This window comes from Emydura macquarii, unplaced genomic scaffold (genome assembly GCF_026122565.2).
Source record: "Emydura macquarii macquarii isolate MOO-44397 ecotype Brisbane River unplaced genomic scaffold, CSIRO-AGI_Emac_v2 contig_71, whole genome shotgun sequence".
In the NCBI taxonomy this organism is placed as follows: domain Eukaryota; kingdom Metazoa; phylum Chordata; order Testudines; family Chelidae; genus Emydura; species Emydura macquarii.
This window is the reverse complement of record NW_027130208.1, coordinates 5,787,494-5,810,567: the sequence shown is the minus strand read 5'-3', so window position 1 is coordinate 5,810,567 and position 23,074 is coordinate 5,787,494. Positions and strand designations below refer to the sequence as shown.

Genomic DNA, 23,074 nt, shown 5'->3' with positions numbered 1-23,074 from the left:
GATCCGGGAAATGCTTGCCGCAGCGAGAAGCCATATCGACCTTCTATCAGCTGCTGGAAGGGGGATCGTGGTCCTCCTGTCAGATGGCAGTTTGGTTCTGAAAAGGAGTGGGAGGCTCTATCCATAGGCCTGCGACCTAGTGCCTCCCTGGGATCTCAACCTGGTCCTTCCCGGCCCACGGGCGCGTGCGCACACACACACACCCAAAACCCACGGTGGTCCCTCTACTCTTGCCTTCCGGGACAGTGGTCTTCCTGGGGGTATATTACCTCGGCAAGGAAAGTCTCCAGGATCAGAGCTCTGACCTCAAAGCTCCTCCCTCATACCGTAGTCTATAAGATAAGGTTCAGATGGGACCACACCAGGCCTTCTGGCCCAAGGTGGTTGCCCAGTTCATTTGACCAATCATATATTCTCCCCAGGTTTCCCCAAACCACACAGCTCAGAGGAGAGGGAAAGGCAGCACTCGCTAAAACGCCAGTGGGGCCCTCGCTTCTACACCAGATGTACGAGGCTGTTCTGGAGAGCGACACAGCTCTTCCTCGCAGTATCCGACCGGATGAAAGGTTCACTGGTCGCTGACCAGTGGAATTTCCTTGCGAATAAATTCCTGCATCGCGTTCAGCCACGAAGGTGCCACTTCCAGATGCCACAGCTCTCCCAGCAGAGCTCAAGCTCCATCTACAGCCTTCCTAGCAGAAGTGCTAACTCCTACCCACCTCCAAGGTACTGCTTGTTAGTCACCTATAGTGGAATGGACGTGAGCAAGCACTCGAAGAAGAAAACAAGGTTACTTACCAGTAACTGATGTTCTTCCAGATGTGTTGCTCATGTCCATTCCACAACCCACCCCCTGTCCCCACCGCCGGAGTTGGTGGAAAGAAGGAACTGAGGGGGCATAGGGCCAGCAGTGCCTCATATACCACGGCATGCTCACGGGACTCCAGGGGGCACCAGAGCCGGCCCTACGGGATCTGCTAAGGGGAAGAAAGTTCTGGTAGCTATGCACAGAAGCGTGCACACACCTATAATGGAATGGACATGAGCAACACATCTCAAAGAACATCAGTTACTGGTAAGTAACCTTGTTTTTTGTGTAGTAAGGGATGTTCCCAGAAGCAATAAGGAAAGTATGATGATACAATGTTATCTTCATTAGTTTTGGCTTAATTATTTCAGGTGCTTCTACAATGAACATATTTGGTCTTTGCTGACAGTGAGCTGGAAATAGGATATACCTGTCTACAGAAAATGGTTTTTTAAACAACAAACCAAAAAGCCCCCTACTGAATCAGTAGCCTCCTAGAAGCTCATTGGTGAGAACTCAACAGGACTAATAAAAATGGCTGCTTTTCCCCTCCTAGAGCAGTTATTAATACCATAATTCTCTGATAGAGTACTGCTCCTTACAACTATATAGGAGGTGGCTGTTTCTAAATTAAGTGTTCATAATCAGATTTAACTACAGTACATTAAATTCATGCCAGTCTGTGAATGACTATATTACCAGAAAGTTTATGCATTTATTGATTTGTAGATATGTAGGTAAAAAAGCCATATATGAATCATATTTTTATAAATGAGGTGTGCCAACACTATAGAATTTGTCCTTGTTTTAATATCTCAGCTGCTGTATCAATGTTCTCCTTTTCTATAATAAATGTAACCTTTTAAAAAACTATCCATGCTGTTTAGGGAAGATCATGTGGAATTGTTTATTTTAAGTTTTACTAAAAGAATTAAATTTAGAGTTTTAAAAACTGTTCTGATACTAACAATTCTGTTTTAAAACTTATGGAACTCTATATGCATAATGCAATATTCCTACCTCCTGTTCATTCAGCAGTTTGGACCAATGGGATTGCCTCTGTTGTTTCTACTTGCTAGGTAGAATCACCAGCTTCCAAGCTTTTTCCCCCTGCCCAACTGCAGTGAGATATTCGGACATTTTCGAAAAGAGAAATTCTGTTTTTTTTGTTTTATTTTACTTAAAATGACTTTTCATTTAGAAATGTAAGTTATAGTAAAATAAAATAAATTGAAATTGAAATGAAATGTTTTGATTGACCTGAACTTTTTTTTTTTTTTAAATATCACTCAGCAAACATTTTCGAGATTTTAACTTTTTGTGCAGATTCGGGGTGGGACTCGTTTTCCCGTGATCGGAAAACCATTTCCTGTCCAGCTCTAGCTGCTGCTGCTTGAATGAGTACCTCTTAGGTGTGCAGAACAAGAAATAGATTTCCTTTCCTTTCCTTTTATTCCCCTGTATAACTGGGAATAGAGCTGGTTGGAACTTCCCATCAACTTTTTCTTTCTTTTTTTTTTTTTTTTTTGGGGGGGGGGGGACGACAGAAAATGTATTCTCTTCTGCATAGGTTTTTATTCCTTGCTTATCACCATAGTATCTGAGCCTCTTCCAGTAACACTTTAACCAATGTGACTGCATATCTGTCATGTGGTGTTGGTTATCTCGTACTCTCCCCAGAGAGAGAAGAGTGTGTACTGTAGTGTACATTGTTTTGGTAATGTGTTGTGAGTTGGTTTTGTTTGGTTTTTTAAATAGCTGTTTTCTCTTTGCAGGAAGTAGACTGAACAAAGATCTGAGACATTATCTCAACCAGAGGTTTCAGAAAGGATCTCCAGATCACGAGCTGCAGCAGACAATTCGAGATAACCTTTACCGCCATGCTGTGCCTTGTAAGTAATGAAAAATTCACCCGGTGGATTTCATGTGAATCAATTAAATCCTTTTGGTGGTACCCTTTAAGTAGTGCTGTGCAATGCTATAGGGGAAATCTCATTTACGGCTAGGCGGCTCTTGTGTTGGTGACAAGGGGGAAGATGATATGCTTGACTCCTTGTGGTGAAGTAGTGTCTGTTGATTGATTGGCTGAGATAAGGTGCAAAGTGGATGGGTAGCTCCAGAATGGATTGTGATAGAAGATTCCAAAAGTAATTCTAGTGTACAGGAAAGGAAGCGAGGTGGTGGGGAATGAGGGATGAACAGATTTGGCAGTGAAACCACTTCATCCTAGGGTCCTGATGTTGGTTAGTACTCTGGAACAATCACACCTTGTCTTCCTGCATGTCAGACTTCCATCATGTAGCAGCTATTTATATATCATTTACAGGTTGTTTGATGCCTTATGTAAAGTTTGGACAAGCATTCGATGTAGAAACAGTTGTGCATTAGTATCAGATGGTCTCTGTTTTTCCCCTTGTTGTTATATTGCTCAGTACCTTTGAATAAGAACAGGATCTTTCTTTCTTCAAGCTGACTTTGCTCCTGATGCTGATTTAACTTGTGCAATTGCAAACCTTTTTATGACATCATTGCTTGTTGCTGTAGAAATGGGATGATGTCACTAATGGGGAGGGGGGAATCATCCTGAATTGAAAGAGGAAATAAGCAACAGGAAGAGACAAATTCTTTGGAAACAAACATCTCTTTTCATGTGAAAGTCAAACTGGATAAAAAAGAGAGAGAAGTCTAAAGACATCTAATGGAAAACTATTTTTTCCCCAGTTTGGAAGGATATTTGTTGTTCATTAAAGATTCAGGAGAAGTGTGTTATAAATTACCTGAATCTTTGCCCCAGGCTCAAGATGAACCTGGCCTTTTTGGAGTTTGGGGAAGGCACTTCCTGCCTTCATTCAGGTACCATATTCCTGCGAAAGATGCTCCACTGGAAGAGTAATGCGAGTTCTCCCAAGGAGTGCAGTTAAAATTTGAACAAACATCTATATCTTGGAGTATTTAAATGTTGCCAAACATTTTGAGCATACCCATCTTTATAGGAACAGCAGCCGATTTATCTCCTGCACAGACTTATTGAAATATGGAGTGATAGTGGAGGTTATCAGAAAGTCGACACTTGCCAACTCTTACCATGTAATGGTAGCTGGGATAACATGGTCATTTCCTTCTTAAGGGCTATATAAAAAATATTTGGCTGGTGCCACAGATACCATTGTGTGTGGCAACTGGTTGACATACTTTGACTCCTTTAATGACAATAGTTGTATATCATGGCTGCATTTGTCTTATTTTTATCAGTGGAAAGCAAGGACTGAAGTACTTTTAAAATGTCCTGCATAGGTATAAAGAATAAATATTGATTTTATTGAATACTTTACTTTCCCATGTTATCACTCCAAAATGTGATTAGCTTTTATACTTATAACTTGCCTTTAAAGGACAACTGAACAAGATGCATTCGAGGAATGTGAGTGAGTGCAATTTCTGGCTCAGTAGCTGCAAAGCCCTGATGCTAATATCCTTCTGCCCATGTATTTCTTTTGACTTGCATTCTAATTTCAGGCACAGCAAATAAAGAAAATGTGCAGAAGTTCTATTGAAGCATTTTCTGTGTTGCCAAGGTTACATTTTGAAATGCTTTCTGTTGATTTGTTTTTCAGATTTATTGAACTTGACTGTGAGAGAAACTGCTTGAATTTAAACGTACCAGGCTTTGATTTAGAATTGGGGTGGTGGGGAGGGAAGTGACAGAGTGGTTTCTGCCTTTTAAAAATAATAGGGGAAGATACGTTTTGTTCTGGTGTTAATAAGAGCATCTGTACCGTGTTCCAATTACATAACGAAGAGAAAAATCTGGAACGGAGAGTGATTTATTACACACCTCTCTCCTTGCTGAACTATACATCGGGTAACATTTTAGTTCTCCTCTGTGCTGTGGAAAGGAGATCAGTCACCGATTTTGGACATGATGTGTAACATGTACATGTGGGAGTTTGAATGAACCTGCTGTATGCATGGCGGTTTGGGATGCTTTTACAGGTCTAGGGATTAATCTAGTTGCATACTCATATACTTTTATTCCTTGGCACATGTGACCAGTAAATCCAGAGCTCTGGACCAATCTCTGGTGCTAATGGATTATGAAGTCTTGTTTTCTGAAAATGGAATTCCCTGCTGATTATCTGGTAAACATGCTACAAGCGCACAAGGTCACTCAGACGGAGCGTGCTTGAACTGCCTGCTGCTTGTTGGTGCACTAATATAAGGACTAAATGAAGTGATGATTGATTAATGTACACTGGAGAAAGGGGTTTAAACTGCTTCTTTCCCATAAGTCCTAGGGGGTGAATACCAAACTGAAGAAACTCGTGTATTTCAGCTCTGGTTAGTAGAGTGCAGGCTGCAGGTTATCTCTAAATGAAAAATAAAGGGCTTTTATTGACCACGTTGCTTGTCAAGCAGCACTTAAAACTCCTGCAGACTTTCTGGTTTACAAACCACTCAGCAAAACTAAATAAAAGGCTTTGTCTTCAGTAGGAGAAAAGGTGTGTTTTTGTGACCACTGCGTATCATGCTGAGCAGTATTGTCTCATTGTTTCCTTGTACTCCCTCCATCTGTTGGTCTCTTGTTTTGGACTTAGATGGTCAGATCTTTGGGACAGGAACCATCTGTTTATTCTGTGTTTGTACAGTACCTAGTACAGTGGGGTCCTGGTCCATAACGGGGGCCCCTTGGTGCTACGAGAACACAAATAATAATAAAAAGTTGAGTTAATTTCAGGTAAAACCCTAGTCAAGAGAAGGCAGTTTGTAGTTTTCACATGAGTGAGCAGGCCGATTTCAAACCTGTGGGGAAGACTAATCTTTAACTCACCCTGCAACTCTTGTGAAAACTACATAATGCCTTGTCTGCACAAGCTAGAGTATGAAGCCATGTTACGTTGGGTGATTCAGCTGTCTAGGGTATGGACACTCTGTGGTGGTCCCTGTAGCCCTGCCTGGATCTGAGGCAGAGCATCCTTTCTGACCTGGTATGGGTTAATTAAGGCCATCAGAAGAAATGCACTATTTCTAGGCTGGTTAATGGCTGTATAGTTCCTGGCAGTGAGTGTGAATGCTGTATTGGAGACAATTGAGCAATTTCAGGCCAGGTTTATGCTAGAAAAGCTTTTGCAGTATAGCTATACTGGTATACTACACTAGCGGAGTGCTTCCAGTGTGGACGCAGTATTGTGCTTTTGCTGGTTTAAGCTTTTTTCCAGCTCACCCACCCCCAAGCAAAACAATCTATACTAGTGTATAACTGCATCTACACTAGTGACTTCTGCGAGCACATCTATGTCCAGCAGAGATTTATACCTCTTCACATCCTGTAGTGCAGAGTTGACTTTGGAATATCTCTGTGTTTGGAGGTGGCTAGAGGCCCTCAGGTTGGAGGCGGCCCTGGTTTGCCTCTGGTGCTATTTTTGATAGACTATTATTGTTTCTGGAAATATCACGCGCCCTCCCCTCCAAAAAAAGTAGTGTTGCACTATGCTAATTGGCTGATATTATCAGATCACTTCTGAAAGGACAGCCATAAAGATTTATTCTGTGGAAAACATGGCTGGCTGGGAGTAAATATGAAAACCTGCCCAGACCATTGCATTCTGAACTAGTGTTTCCAGATAGGCTGAACTTGACTATATTTGCACTATATTGTTAATTGACAATAATATCCAATAGCAACATCCTTTACCATTACAATGTGAGAGCATGTCTAAATACAGGAGACAAGGTCATCTCCTTCATCTTAAAATGATGCTAAAATGAACCTGTTTAAAATAAACAAGTCGGACTGGACATTTGTCCTAGTTACTTAGTCTCAAAGATGTGACAGCAGCTCCCTTTTCACAGTGGACATGAAGAATCAGAAAAATGGTATTACTTCCAGACAGGCTTTGTTTGGTATTTGTTTCCTGGTCCCATTCATTTGATTCTTTTGCTACTCCCTTGGGGTCTTCTGTATCTTGAGTCATTCAGGCAGTCAGATCTATGTTTAGGGGGCCTGGCAGCTACAATCAGCCTTGTTATTGTTTTTGTTATTAGCTAGTACAACATGCCAAAGCAATGTACATGATGCAAAAGAATAATACAATAGATCAGCAATCACTTTACCTCCCAGTTCATGTAGATTCTGCATTCGTTCCCATTCTCTTACCCTTGGATTTATTCCTGTCTTTTCCTTTTGGCCACAGACTTTAAAAAGAAGTCAGGCTGTAGAAGTTTTTGCTGTAGATACAGAGACAACCAAGGTCAGTATGATGGCTTTCTTAAGGCAGGGTTTTAGACCTAAGCCCTTTCTCTGTATAGCAATTTTTTCCTGAAGGCTTCTTTTAAGCTCTCCTGGGTTCTTTAACTTTGTTTTGTAGTTGACAGTTTCCCAAAATAAACGTACTGGGAGGAGGAAGGGGGATTAATTGGCTGGCTCACTTGAGGTTAGCTAGGATTGTTACATTTCTTCTAGCCATGCTCTGCACAGCAGCCAAGCTAGCAGAGTTCCGTTTTTTCCTGTGTTTTGAATCCCAAAGCACCAGCTACAATTGACCTTGAAGGTGCCACCCTGAGATGGAAAGCAAGAGATAAAAGACATGGAAATAAGTGTTGGATGGAATTCTAAGGAGGCTTGGAAAACCAGCACTAGTGACATCACGTTGTCTGGTTTGCTCAGGCTCTCTTAAAATTTGGTGGAAAACTTGAGAATGATGGCCTCTATTCCAAGGTCGTTCCTCACATCTGTGAAAGGAAATTTTCAGTTTTAAAGGAAGGCTAAAAACAAAAAGCAAGATATTGTGATGTCACATCATAGAAGATAATTGATGATGTCGATATAGAGGGCCACATTCAGTTCTGGGGTAAATGAGTTCGTTAGTAGTTGAACGCACTTAGGCCCTGTCTACACTCGAAAAATATGTTGACCTAACATAGGTTGACTTACAGCCACCACAGTAATTACTGCGCTGGCTGACGTCCACGCGACCCTCCTTGGATCGGTGGAGTTGCGTCCTCATCAGGAGTGATTTCACCGACCTAAGAGGGGCAGTATGAAGACCTGAGAGACAGGGCTGTCAGCTCACTGCCGGGAGCCCCACAGGCTTCCGTGCTCCTAGCAGGCTGCTTTCCCCATTCCCCGCCAGGAGCCAGCCCCATGCTTCCCCCTCCCTGTTCCCCACTGGGGAAAGCAGCCAGGGGCTCCCCACCTCCCCCCCCGTTCCCAGAGGAAGCAGCCTGGGGCTTCTTGCCTCCCATCCCCCCCGCTGGGAGCTGGGCAGCCATGTCAATTTCACGGCTGAGCCCAGGGCTTCTCCCCTCCCTGCTAGGAGCTGGGGTCCAGCTGCCATGGCTTCTCCCCTGTGGCTTCTCCTGGCTTCTCCTGTCTGGGCTCGCAGCTGGTAACCAGGGTCCAGCCACTCTCAGCGATCCCATCTGGTTTTCTTGTCAATTTCAGGCAGGGCTCAAGAATGACAGATAGCTACCGAAGTAAGTGAACGCGGTGTTTGCATTGACACTATGTCGTCCTGTCTATGCCGACATAAGCCTTACACCTCTCGTTGAGGTGGTTTTATTATGTCAGTATATCGAGGGAGTTACATCAGTGGGAGGACATCTGAATATGTACTCCTCCACTGTTTTGTCGACAAAACTCTTTAGTGTAGACCAGCCTTTATTTAATAATTACAACTCTGTGCATGTTCTCCCCTGTATATGATACATATTGACCCATAGAAACCTCAGTTCAAGCCTGGATTTCAAATAATTTTACAAGTGAACATGAGTTTGGCACATTCTAATCCCTCATGGATATGTATTCCCATCACAGAACAAATCACTACATTAGTCACCATTGGCTTTTTCTGATCAACGGTGGGTAGGATTAGATGGGCCGCATTGGAGGTCTGTTGGCGAAGCTTGCAGAGCAGCTGTCTGGCAATGTCTAGGTGTAACTTATTAAGTCCTTTGCTTTCATAAGCACCAGAGAAACCCGCAGTATTTCAGAAAAGAAGACAAATAAAAATGAATTGGTGGAAATTCATGCAAACGATCTTTCAGGCACTAATTAATCTGGATTAAGGGTAATTCAACGGATTTTCTTTAAAATGAATATTCATTATGATTTATGTGATGCCATTTGTTTGCATCAGTTAATTCTTGGAATCAAACGAAAAGAGCTGTACAAAATGAGTAGGCATGTTTGTTATATACTGGGGATCTTAGAGTGGCACTTTCTGATTTATTTTCGTTGCTAATTTTCATTAAAGATAAGCAGAATTGCTAACAGTCCCAAGTTATTTTCTTTCAGAAGTAGTAAATCATAGGTTTATTTGAGCAAATGTTTTTTGAATTATCACAGGCCTTCAAGAAGTGCAGCATTGCTTATTACTGAAATGCCTTTTACTGCCTTTACTATTGCATGCATGTAATTCTGATCTGTTAGAAATACAAAAGTTGCAATATCCATGATTGTGAAAGCATTCTTTTGAAGGCATGCGCAAATGCCAGCCTGAACAAGGTGCCCTAGCACAGAGAAGGCAATTAATTATTTCACAGCATTTGTCCAAGTTATAAAGCAGTTTGCAAAAAAGTGAACATTTTCACAGTATCTTTATAACCTATTAATGTCTGTAAAGTTCAGTTTCATCCTATTGCATTCTCTGGAGAGTATTGTTTGTCTGTTTTTCAGTGCACTCTTTGTGTCCTTGGATATGTTCACTCAGCATGTATAAATAACAATGGGTTTTCTATACTATTGCACAATAGATATACTGAAAAAAGCCTAGTCCATTCAGAATACCCTTCTCACTATATTTCTGAGCAATGCATTGTGGCACCCAAAATACTGTGCTGTAGACGAACATTTTCAAGGAGAGAATTATTGCAAATATTAACTAAACCGTGTGTGTTTTTCTGTTTTGAGAGAGTATACCATCTAGGAAATGCTAAGGTCCAATTTTAAGCAACATTTATGTAGGTTAGTTTATTTGTGTCGGCCATTGTCTCTGTTTAATCTAAGAGCCCTCAGACGTTTTTCCATCTGGCTTCTGCTGTTGTATCCAGAGCATTTTAAACTAGTACAACAGTTGGATGTTCTTTAGGTTTGGAAATAAAAGCTTGTAGGATGACTAACATTTCTCTGTCTGTGTGCCTTTTTGTTTAGAAGTAGCTTTTTCATTTCAAAGGGATACAGTTCTGAGATGGGAAGAGGCACCAGAAACCAATAGAAAGCAGAAATGCAGTCTACAGGAGGTCCAGCCTCAGAGACTCTCATGCCACTTGCCAAGTAAGGTCTGGGTAAGACATGCAGGAAGAGATTACCTGCCTAGTTTCCTTTGCTTTCTTTATTAATACCCAGTATATTTCACGTTGCCTTTTCATTGTGGGGTGCTCTGGATTCTCATGATTGTTTAGTACATCTGTAGGGCATCTGAAGTGGCTGTTCAGGGAAAACAAACAGAGACTATACGGGTGCTCTATATTCTGAAGGATTTTAAGGCTGTGAATCTGCAGAAAAGCAGTCTGTAAATTGAGGCTCCGAGCAGGTACTGCTCCTTCAAACATGGGATAGAGAGAGATCTGTGGGTTACTCCAGAAGCCATCTTGGTTGTCAGTGAAGGTAGTCCCATGTTTTTAGCCACCTTCACGTTTTAAGAAAAGAACCACAACATGGCCAGTGAGGAATGGAGCCCAGCAGTGGTAAATCTGAGCATAGTGTTGGTTGAATGCATAGGGTCAGAGGTAGAATTTGTTCTGCGCTTCACCAGCATGAAACAGTCCAATGGAAAGAATGGTCAGTACTTAGAGTAAAGAGAAAAGTCAAAAGGTGGTTGATACTTCTTAACACTTCTCTTTAGCTCAGATTGAAAAGTAATGACAATTGAGTGTTTAACGATAAACTTGTTCAGACACGGAGTTACTGGAAAAGTCCCCCACGCCAAGAAATATTAATATTCTGCTGTTGAGTCAGAAGCTGTCAGTACGTAAGAACACACAAGTTCTCTTTTGTACAACTACTTAATGACCTTAAAAGTGTCACACAAAACGTTCCCATTTCTTTATTTGGAAAGTATTGTTGCCGAATATAAGGGCCATACAAACAGCTCTCCCATTTTACTGCCAAGGTCCAGTTTTGTAAATGAAATGCAAAATATACAAGAATGTTGTCCTTCAAGAGGAAGTGCCCATGTCTGTTTTATCAGCCATAGTTTTCACTACACTTTTACTCTTGCAAAATAGAAAAGGAATGGTAGATGCAGGGTCCTGCTGACTTTGAGGGTGCCTCTTCAAATTTACTAAAGCAAAAAAATGAAAAACCTTGGTGAATCTTTGGTATATTTGCCACAGTTCATTTCCAACAGAATATTATCCTTCTTTGCTTCCTTGTGAATAGTATACTGTGTTTTTCTTGTGAAGTAGTGGCTTTTTATTTCAGTTGAAAGGAAACTAGCTACATATTCATGTGAAATAACTTTCATTCTTCAACATGGCTTCTTTTTGGGACCCATACTGCAAACTAGAAATAATCTCTCTGTAAATTGATTATCATCGATTTTTTTATCCAAGTCAGTGAATAAGTAAACCCCCTGCATCCTGTGTCCCCTTCCCCACCACTCCTCTCCCTTACAGCAAATGTTTCTAATTCTATCCCCCTGGAAAGGGAAATAAATCTCTTATTAATCATAATGCTCTGGATATATCATGTCCTCCTGAATAATTAAGGCCTTGAGTTATGAAGTCGAGATTCCTGGGTGGTTGCCAGAGTAGATTTGTTTAAGGGGAACAGTAGTTCCCTGATATCTTTTTAAAGGGCTTTGTAATGTCCCAGATCGCACTTAATTAGCGATTTAAGAATGAACACATCTATTTCATTGAGGGTTTGAAAATTACTATTTAAGTGGGAATTATAATAAATGGCTCTTAGAAAGGATAATATGTCTTGAAAATTAGATGTGTATTGTTAAATAGTTGGCTGGATACTGATGTCTTGGAGGTATATGTGCAGATATTTCAGCATGCACTGTACGGGGCAAAAAGGGGAAAAGACAGCAGGTGACCCCTAGAACTTCACCAGTCACAGGATTTCGATCTTCTCTTCGTTCTTTATGATCTGCACTTCAGAAGGTTTTAAAGGAAAGTTTAACTGCATTTTTAACTCTATTTATTTGTCAGAAATAAGTTCACTTTGAATTTATGACTTGCAAAACAAATGCTGGAGCTTTTTCCTTCACAACCTAGTAAAGAAATGTAGAATTTAGCTGTCTTCACATACCATTGTCTAAAACAGTTGGAAAAAACGACATCATCATGCTTTGGGGTACATATGAGTCCTGATCCTGTGAAGACTTGCACGTCCACTTAACTGTAAGCAACTGAGTGGGAATACTCATGTGCTCAAAATTATGCAGCTATTCTTTGCAGTATTTGGAACCTGTTCTTTCTAGTATTTTAGAATCAAGGGGGAAATACTTCAAACAAACAAAGCCCTGCCCCTCCACACTTCTTGTCAAGTTCTGGAGTTTGACAAAAGCGATGGACATTTATAAATGCAGCAGTGTCAGCTGCTAGCATCCAAAGATCATGAGCCAGGCTTCCAAAATCATAAAATTGGCTTAAAAACCATGATTAAAAAAAATTAAAAATAGATCTTGGGTTCTTTTTATTTGACTGCTAGCTTGAACCTTTAGGGTATACTAGCTTTTTTCTCCATGGAGACTAGAAACTTACTTATAAAGAAAAATGAACACTGAGATTCTCATGGAATCTTTTGCTGCCAGTCCTTGGGGCTTTAAAAAAAATAGCAAATATTATGAGGCTTGTCATGGAATCCCGTTAATCGGAGCACTGAAATTTGAAGATAAGACCAAACAGTGTGGGATAATAGAATGGGGTCTTTGAGGAACATACGGTCCCCATGATGTTGATTAATGTTTTGCCTGTATTTTCACTTGTATAATGAGTTTTTTAAAATAGTTTCACTATAGTGTTTTGTAATAGCAGCTTCCTCTTATCCTGTTTCCCAAATACTTAATATTTTGTAGAAAAAGTGGCTGATAAAATAGGATCCTGTATAACTACATACACAAATTAGTTGGATAGACATTTTGTAACTTACCTTAATTAAAGAGCATTGATAGTGCCATTAAAATGGTAAATTTAATATTATAACATGATTAGATTTCTTTCCCTCCTTTAAACTCTGTTCTGATAAACAACTTTCAACTTATTTTTAGGATGATAGCCATCTTACAGTTGCTACATACCATTCAGTGTCTCTTCACCTACCATTTCAAGTTTCAGTAGCTATGTTGTCCAAATCTTTCATTACCTCATCTATGCTTATATTTTGTTTCTTCTGTAAATGAACTTCACCTTACAAGAATTTTCCTTCATGAGAGAGACCTTGGCTTTTAGGTAGCGCTTCACAGTGAGTGGTAAATCTATTATGAATTAATTTGCTATTAATTGTGACTGCATTAATCAAGCAGTCTGCAATTCCATAGGTCTTCCAGTGGCCAGCATTATATGATGTTTGGTATGGGGTGCAATTCTTAGAGGTGCTGGTGCTCTTGGCTTCTGCTAGCAAATGGAAGAGGAAGAAGGCTGTGAGCGCTATCTGCAGGAGGATGTTGGGGATTATGATAACATAGTTGAGACCCAAAGTGGATTTTATGGAATGAAATGTATATGACAAGTGGCCGTTGGACGTAGCTTGATGGAATATAACAGCAGAAGGTAATACTTTAACAGTGACCCTACATATATAAAATTTTGAACTTGAAGAAACTTTTTCAGCTGTATCTCCCCATGTAAAAACTACTTCTGCTCCCAAATGTTAATTGTAAAGGAGCACAAACCATGAGCAGCAATTTAGCATAGTAACCTTAGATTCTTCTGACTTGCATGGAAACTTACTTTGAGAGATTGCTTGCCTGTATGTTTTCCTTAGTGATCCATGGTTTAATTTGAGTCCTGTCTCAAGAAGGAGGTGATTGTTATATAGCCCCGATCAGAATGGAAAAGTGGAAAGTGATGTTAAAACACTGACCCTTAATCTAAAGTGCACCATCTGTGTTTTATTTCAGCATCTTGCTGAGTTTACATTTATGTGAATTCAGTTTGTTCCCCATTTGCTGTTCCCACATGGTAAGTGAATTGGTTCCAAAACCTACTGATGAAAAGACTAAGAGGTCTGTCAAAGAAGTTTGTTCCTACCTAAAAGAGTGCTCTATCTTACACTTGTAGTGCAATGTGAGTTAAAACCCAGCTGTAAAATCTCATCTCAGGATGCTCTTGTTTCATGGTGAGAAGTTGGGGTTATCGTGAGGACAAGATCCCTTTCCACATATTGAAATGATTTATAACTTGCTTTTGACTTTCTGCAGAAGAAAAGGTATAGAATTCCATGGCACATGACAAAACAGTTACTATATTATTGCTATAAATTTGTATGGGTGCTTGTTAGTTATTATGTTGGACTTTAGAGCACCACATTTATTAAATATTCCTGTCCCTGTTAGTGTGTACAAAAATGATTTTTTAATGCTTGGTGCTGAAGTAACACTTAGAAATAGCAGAATGTACAAATATAAAGGGTATGATGCTACGAATGTGGAATCCAGACACTTCAGTGGGAGCTGACTGCTCAGAATCTTGTTGGATTGAATCTCGAATTTTTTCTTTCAGTGACAAAGTATTAATTTTGTGTAAGAAATAATTGCACAATACACATTGAAAAGGAAGGATGATATCAGATATAAAGCTCTTGACACGTTACATTAAAGGCTAACAGTCAAGACACTAAAGGCCAAATAAACTTAGAAAATGTTTTCCAGCAAAAGCTGGAGACCACTGGAGCTCTCAGAAATTGATTACTTTGGTGCTTGCAGGGGCTTTCATGGCACAGAAACAGAAGTTTTCATTTGATTTGTTTGGGGGGATGGGCTGTTTTGCATTTGTTGGGAGAAAAAAGCCTTCAAACCTTAGATGAAAAATAAGCCATTATAATGTTACAGACCCTGTTTTTCCCAAATCACATGGAAGAGTTTTCATAAATGATTGGGAAGCTGCCTTTATGAAAAAAAGTAAAATGCTCCAGTTTTCTTTTCATGAAAAAACATTTGCACTTTGTTTCCTCTTTTGGTGCTGCCTGATTGAAGCATGATCTGCTGAGAGCGCTTTAGTTTGGCTTCTGCAATAGTTTTCTTATTTTGTGTGTTGGGGGAGAGAGGAGGAATAAAATGCAATTTTTCTTTTTTCATGCTTAGATGTACCATATCTAGTATTCTAAATCTGATACAGTACCAGGTTTGGACTTTGTCTGCTTCCAGAAGAGAATGCTAATGTCAAGAGATGGCACTGGGCGTAGCTGTAACTCGGTGAGGCTGTTACTGAAAGATACGAGAGGTGAATCTTGAGGGAAGATATTTTTTCAACAAGAAAACCATAAAAGGTCAGGAAATTGGCCCAGATGGACTGTTCAGTGCTCTGAATATTTTTTATGTTCCTATAAACCTAAAAAGATTTGAAAAATATATTTGTAATGGAGTCTTCTCTCTTTTTTCTTGGTCTTTTAATGTGTTTCTTTCTTAAAGCTGAGATAGAGCTCATTTTACACTCAACCAGTTTGGGGATCAGGATACATGTCCTCCTACAACTACAGTCAGTCAGTGGTGGTGTCTCGCTGTTATCTGTATGTCAGTAAAACAGTGACATGAAGGGACACCCTTCTTATTTGCATTTGCATGCACAGATGTGTAAAAGAAGTGCAGGTCTTTGACTGCAAAAGTCCATACCTGTAGCAGGTTATGTTCTGAATTGCAGATGCCAGATGTACATGTGGTATAAAACATTTGCTTGCTAAAGCAGCTGGCTTTCCGATTGTGTGTGCCAATCTTTATGGCTAGATATATTTATGTAGTATAGGTTCCACTCCAGACTGGGGGTGTAATTGTCAGCAAAGCAGGGGGTTTGTCTTGCTTTTTTTCTCCTACCAAACAATACCCACAAAGTCCTCCTGTTGCAGCAGTTCTCCTGGCCAAAAGGTCTGCCTGTCTATCCTGCCTTGAGCACCTATCACTGTAGTATCTAAGCAGCTGGCCAGTGGATGCAATGTTGTGTCTGCCCAATGGGATCGCTTGAGAGCACCATGCTTCCTTCTTGTAGGGTCATGACACCCTGCTTCTGTACCACTCCAAATTCCTGCCTGGCCCAGTTGCAAGAGACAACCTCAGCTATCCATATTCGATCCCAGTGCAAGCCAGAGCAGCCTTTGAACTGTTAGCACGTAGAAGACTTCCTTGTGAAGCTAAAATCCACTGGGATTTTTGTCTCTCACCCACGCAGTACTATTTCATTGGAAATGCTGAGCGAGCCCCAGACACACACCTACCTGCTGGCTCAGAAGCAGTCAAAACAGTGTCTTGTTCCCCCCCCAAAATATCTTCTGGTCCCTACTCTTGATATTTACTGTTTAAAATATACAGACATCTGCTTGGCTTAAAAAACAAAAACTTGCTGTTGCCATTGAAATTCCTTGCAGATTTAAGAAATTCAGTGCAGTAACAGAGACTTGAGATCAACTGCAAAAAAAAAAAAAAAGAAAAGAAAAGACATTCTGTGTTGTCTTGGAATGCCTGTTGAAAATGAAGTGCTGCATTGTCCTGTAGAGAGGTAGATAGATTAGATAGAAGGATTTCCCTCATTCTGGTGCCTTGCGAAGAAGGACAGTACCATTTCACCACTTCCCTAGGCATGTTCTAGTGAAAGTGATAGAGAAATGAAAAGGGAGAGAGAAAAAATTCGGTCTACTGTTATTTCAGATTTCAAATATACACAGGTGCTTTTTAATCCCTCTGGCCTACATATTCCACAGCCCCTCCGATAGAGGAGTCATGATGTAATGCTCTTTTCTCACACTCCCAGCTTAAATACAGATGGAAATTGTTGTCATGTGTTAGAAATGTCACCAATAATATAAAAGGCAGGCTTTTTCATTTTCCCTTTTGCACTGTCACCTGCTCCTGCCAGCTTATTTTTCCCTCTCAAACCTTTTGTCATGTGGCAGAACCCTGATGTAAGGAAGCTCTGTCTTCTCCCTGCTTATGATCCCTGCATTTTTTATTCCCCTCTGCTGCAGTGCTGAGGATCATTACATAGCACGACTTTCAGACAAGATCTCACAAAGGAAGGATTAATCTTGTATTTGTGCTTGAATTTCGAAGGACTCAGGCAAGTGAGAACATTCTAATGTGTTTTTTTTTCTGGATGCTAGTCTGGTAAGTGTAAAGCAGCAAGTGTGATGAGCTGTGTCAGTGTTGACTTCGCAAACCCAGAGGTTTATCAGCTTTGGGTTATGTCTGTAATGGAGGGGTTAGCGAGATTCGGGAGGCTGGTGGAGGGGGGAGTAGCCGCACAGTCTTAGCCCAGCCCGAGAGGACAGATGGCTAGTGCTGCTTTTTAATTCATCAAGCAGGCTTTACGTGAGGCCCATTCGTGAACGGGTGTGCAATGAAAAGAGGGGTCAATGGGCACGAATAGGCTGAGATCAGGACCAGATGCCTGCCTAACAATGGGACTTTTGAAAGAAATGCAGGAGGAAGCGTGGCGCTTGCTTTGTATTGCCTCCGCATTGCAGGTTGGAATCGGGCAGCTACGTTTTAATGAAGTGCATTCCAAAATGTGATCGTCAGTCCGTGCTTTTGAAAAAAAAAAAACGTCGAAAAAGGGGCTTGTTGGTCGGTGAGGGGGGAGGGAAATGAGCCACTGATGGATTGTAAAGAACAATGCAGTCTTTAGTGTTCAAGGGGAAAAACATTGCTACATCCCTGTGCATATTAATGTGGTGCAGCAGGTGTTGCTAAATGTATGTTCCTGCATTGTTTTGCCTGCAGCTCAGCAAAAGGAGAAGGGAAGAACCTTCTGATGTGTGTGTGCGTGCCGTAATTGTGTTTATAAATGCAGTTCTGCAGAGATCACTGTATGTCGAAAGTAAAACAAAACACGAACAAAAAATGAGCACACATTTCCATTTCAGCCCTGCATGTATATCCAGAATGAGAGCCTGTTTTAAGTTGTGGGGGAGGGGAGCATGCTGAATGGTGCTTACTGCTGAGAAAAAGGAGCTTGCATCTCCGATCTAGACAGCTGTGCGCTACTAGGCTGAGCGCCTGCTCTGAGTGCCTGACTGTGGCAAGCAAACTGGTAAAGCTGAAAGAGGCTGGGCGCTCCTTAAAGGGGCAGCGAGACCTTTCTTTTCAGAATGTCCATGAATATACTAAAATGGGCACATGCCGTTGGTTCACCTCCTGGTTCTAGCGTTCGGAGACACTGGACAGTAGCATACAGTGTGCCACAGAGCAAGGACTCCAGGAGCGGAGGAGGCAGGGTCGATTATTGGTTGAAATTTGGTGATTAGAGCGTTAAGAAGGGAATATTTTGCCTCACTCAGTAATGCATCAATTGTGAATGAATTGCTGAAACTCTGTGCAGTCTAGACTAAACAAGACCTACCAGGGTCTTAGTAAATAACAGAACTTTCTCTGCCTGTTTGTTTCCTGTTACTATGCCTTAGCGAAATACCCTGTTTAAGGTATTTTTCTTTACTCCACCAGAAACCAAACAGCCGAATAGCATCTCTAAGTAGTTACAGACATGTCAGCTAGCATAATTCCTTGGGACTTCAAGAGGACAACAAAGTATACCAAATAAATGTTGCATTATATTTTGTTTAAGGGAGATCCAGTAAAATACCCCCATTTTATTCTGTTTTATGTCACGTTCCATTCCTGTTTGTGACAGGGGATCCCGTATTTATCAGCACAGTGAAAGGGTCTTTGTTCCTTATTCATAAAATGGCACACTACCTCTTTCAGTGAAAATGGAATATTTGCTTTTAGAGCTAATCTCGCTGGTGACACACGCAGATTGTTAGATGCTGAAGGTTTAGTATTTCTTCCCGGGATTTGAGGTCCAGTGGAATTTGCAGATTAGGCTCCTGTTGTTTTTTGTATTCATTTGTAAGTAACGGTGGAGAGTAAAGTGCTCCATTTGCCCACAGGACTGGTAAGGTTTGGTCATTGGCAGCTGCAGCTACCCTTTTGTGGGGGGGAGGGGAAGGGAGGCAGGGATTTAGGATTCATGGCTCTTCAGTCATTTGTCTCAACAAGAATGCAAATTGTTGGTGTTTTCTGTAATGTGGGCAAATGTTCCTGCCCATTAGGACATTGGTTGAGCCCACAGATTGATTTCACATAGGCTGCTGACAGCCAGTCATTGGTTAGTAGCTACTTTTGGGTTACTCCTACCAGTCTAGGCTACTTTCAAGCAATTGATGCAGAAGCAAAATGCAGTGGGTTGGATTACAGAGCATCATCCAACTCCCACCCATGTCATTAGTTGCTGTTTGTTTTTATTGTCTTGCTGAGGATTGGCCCCTTGAATATCAGTTTGTGTGACTAAATGGGAGCCATTTGTGAGTTCAGTTATATATTTGACACCAAAAAGGATCCCAGTCTAAGGCAGCAGCTTCTCCAGAGATTAATAAAACCTCGTTACACACACATTCTTCATAAATTCAAAAACCACTTGGAGCCTGGCTTAATATTGACCTGATTTTCCATCAGTTTTAAGGGTGCACATTCAGAAGAACAGCTGTATCTGCATATTCTCAAATACTCTATTTTATACACTACAATAGAAGAGGTAACTGGCAAACTTCAGAATCTAGACTAATCTCGGTACTAGTTTCCTCTACTGCTGTCTTCACTATTATAGTTACATTAATACAGGGCCAGACTGCAAACCCCTGGCTCATGTGACTTTAAGTGAGCTACTCATGTGAGTACCTATACTAAGGGTATGTCTTCACTGTCGGCGGCAAATTCACCACCATCAGATCGATCTATCCGGATCGATTGGGTGGTCAGTGAAGACCCGCTCAATCGATCCGGAAGTCGATGCGTTAAAACCACCCCCTCAAGTGGCGTAGCACTGGATTGAGAGGAACGCATTTCCTGTTGGCGCCGTGCAGTGAAGACACCGTGTAGAAGAGGAGTTACAAAGTCAATGGGAGTTACACAAGCTACTTTGTGTAGCTTGCGTAACTCCCGTCGACTGTCACCGAATTTCCAGGTAAGTGTAGACTTGGCCTAACATGAATAAGAGGTTCACAACCTGACTCAAAGAGTAGGGTACATTTTTCTCTCTTACTGGCCACATGTTTATTTCCACTATGTAGTTGTCCAGTACTCATGCCCATGAAAAAAAGGAATGCTGACTCTCTGTAGGCCCAAGAATAACTTGTAGCTTCATTCTGGAAATCTAAAATGGATTTTAGGAAACATGCACCGACCTGGTGAAAATCCTGTTGAAGGACATAAAAAGCTCCTTGCAAAGCTGATGGCTCTTTCTTTTGCTGAAGTATGCATAGCCTTGTTCTACCATATTGACAGTCAGCTTTTTCCAGACACATTCATTCCTTTTTAATATGTTCTGCTTCCGCTGGTAATCAGATCCATAATTTGAGTCTTAGCATGTTCCTTTCACCATTACTGACAACCTCTGGCACTAGCAAAACTGTCATAGCATTCAAAGTGTCTTGGAAGGAAAAAAGCAACAATGCAAGCCATTAATTCTGCAACACAGATGATTAAATGGTGTAGGGCTCTTGCCTCCACATCTGACAGTAATAAAGCTTACATTGGATTTCAGTCATCTAAAACTTCAAATACTGTAGGTAAGGCTTTTGCTTTCACTTTAAAGCTCGTGTGTTGATGTCTTTTTGACAGCCTTCCATCACTCTAAAATACTGCATCTGGAAAATAATTATGCATACACCTTCCTGAAAATAATGCATATTAAGTCTCTTTTGCTGAGCTCTGTTGGATGTTGCTGTATTCAAGAAAACATATTCAAAAGATGATGCCATTTTCAGTCAAATTTCACTAAATCCCATCCTGGAATCCTCTGAATATTTTGCTCTTGAATATTCTAGTAAGCGTGATGACTGGTTCACTGTGTTAATCCTGCATGGGCTTTCTGTCTGCAGCTAATCCTGAGCTGCTGTTGCAGTTCTGCATACATGAGCGAGATTTTTTTCCCTCTTAATGTTGATATCTATTAGAATTTCATCAGACTGTCAGATTGGTGGGCCATATATAAAAAAGTGCATGTCTTTTTTTCCCCCCTTTTAAATATGTCTTTGATTTTTGTCTTCCTGGAATACAGAATATGGAGGAGTAAAATGACAGTCTTAAAAGAATTTTTTTTTAAATTACATTTGACCTGTTTTGCTTCATTTGAGCCAGGATCTGTCTGTGTCTATGTGGCATATCTTCAGAATCCCCTTACAATAATGCAGAAGACCTGAAAAAGATGGTATATGGGTAACATTTTGTAAGAGAAACACCAACACTTACTGTGACCCTATTTCGAACTAAAAAAAAGCAGGAAGAAATCTTAAGCATTCCAATGAGATTCCAAAAAGTTTCTATTCCAGTACCCCATTAATTATAGGTGGAGCTGGTCGTCATGCCTATAGGTACATAAAAAGTAAGAATGACTATACTACACCAGACTGATGATCCATCTAGCCCAGTGTCCTTTCTTCCAGAAGTGGCCAGGGCCAGATGCTTCAGAGGGAATGAACAGAAGAAGGCAATTTATTGAGTGATCCATCTCCTGTCATCCAGTCCCAGCTTCTGGTAGTCAGAGGCATAGGACACCCAGATCATCGGTAAAGATATCTTAATTAAGATATAATTCAGAGTGAGTATTACACTGTGACTTTTAAATTGACCAAGGAAATTATATTCTACAGAACTAGATCTGAATTTCCAGCCTTGTGAGACTTAATATGGAAAAGAGCAATGGGAGCTGTTTTTGAAAATCTGGGCCCAGTTGTGGATATGGACTTCTGAAAATCTGGCCCTAGATGATCTAAGAAAGGCAGGTTTTCACTTTTTTCCTTTGGGCCAAGAAATCTCTCTGTCAATTCCCCATTGGTTCTTATTTCAGAATTGGTGGGAAACTTGTGGTTTTGAATCATGCTAGAAGAAGCAAAATTATGGAATTTTGTGTTGATTTCTTCCACTTGCTCTTGTCCCCAGAACAGTCGCTGCATCACAGAATGAGAATATTAGACTTGCACTAAACACACTAATATATTAGTTATAATATCTATGTACACTTTACTGAAAAGTTTTGATTCGCAATGAAGTCATATATAAAAGCCACAGGATCAGCCCTTGGTGAGCTGTATTCCACTAACTTATATGTATACACACATTCTGATAACTTCCAATATCAAAATGAGAAAAGAATACTAGGTTGATAATGTACGTGTGAATAATCAGAATGATCCCTTATATATCCTCCCTTAAATTAAGAAAGTGGGTTGTTCCTTTCTCTGATTAGACAGGAAATTACATCACTGTTGGTATTCTGCATGGTGTCAGCATCATTAACTATTTTCTTCTTTCTCTCTTCAAATGAAAACTTTCATGTTCACATCCCAGTCGATTTCTGAAGTCTCCGAATTTTAATGATATCTTTGGTGCGGTTTTATTAGTGCAACAGCATTTTTATAACTCTGTTTTAAAGTAAGACAGGATTCAGGGGAAAAGCCCCAAATCAAGACTTTAAAAGCTGATGTCACAGTTCACTGCCAGTTTAAAAAAAATCTCTCTCATATACAGTGTCTCTCATCAGGAGCCTTTGGTCCTTTTACAAACAGTTGGCATTCGGACATTTTCTGGTGCTGATCTGTTGTATTAATCTCCATGCATGGTGAGCTGTCTGAATAATAGTAGCTGTATATGGTACTAATGATAAATGCATTTTTTGTCAGCATTGCAGTACTACGTATTGATTAAAAGTCTGTCACTAAGTTGATGGTGTGCTAATAGTACTGCACCAGAATGCAAACTCCTGATAAACCTGGCCAGCAATGGCTAAAAAAGGCCTTATTTTTCCCCTTTACATTTGATCTATTTGAATTGAGCATTTGTGAAATGTGCAATATGGAGTGTCTTGGAGATTCAAGCCATTTCTCTATCCACAGAATAGGTGGCTAGCTTCTGCCAGTGCTGCATCAGTGGCCACGTCTGTACCAAGGAAAAGGATGTTTTCACATGTTAGGTACGTTAACACATGTTGAAATGCTAGTGTAGACAAGATAAGTTGTAGTTTTAACATGTTAGCTGTTTTAAGTAAACCCTACGGGGAACCCTTGATCAGTTACATGTGTAAAAACTAGGACATGTCTTTTTTAGAGTAGGATTT

General features: G+C 40.6%; 1 protein-coding gene across 32 annotated transcripts in view; it reads left to right on the top strand.

The window, feature by feature from the left end:
* MAGI1 (membrane associated guanylate kinase, WW and PDZ domain containing 1) overlaps nucleotides 1-23,074 on the top strand; it is a 461,964-nt gene that overhangs the window by 247,583 nt on the left and 191,307 nt on the right. For all 32 annotated transcript variants that reach the window (XM_067541995.1, XM_067541864.1, XM_067541805.1 and 29 more), the window contains exon 2: nucleotides 2,584-2,700. In XM_067541995.1, coding sequence (XP_067398096.1) covers nucleotides 2,584-2,700 — 117 coding nt within the window. The remainder of the gene's footprint in view (nucleotides 1-2,583; nucleotides 2,701-23,074) is intronic.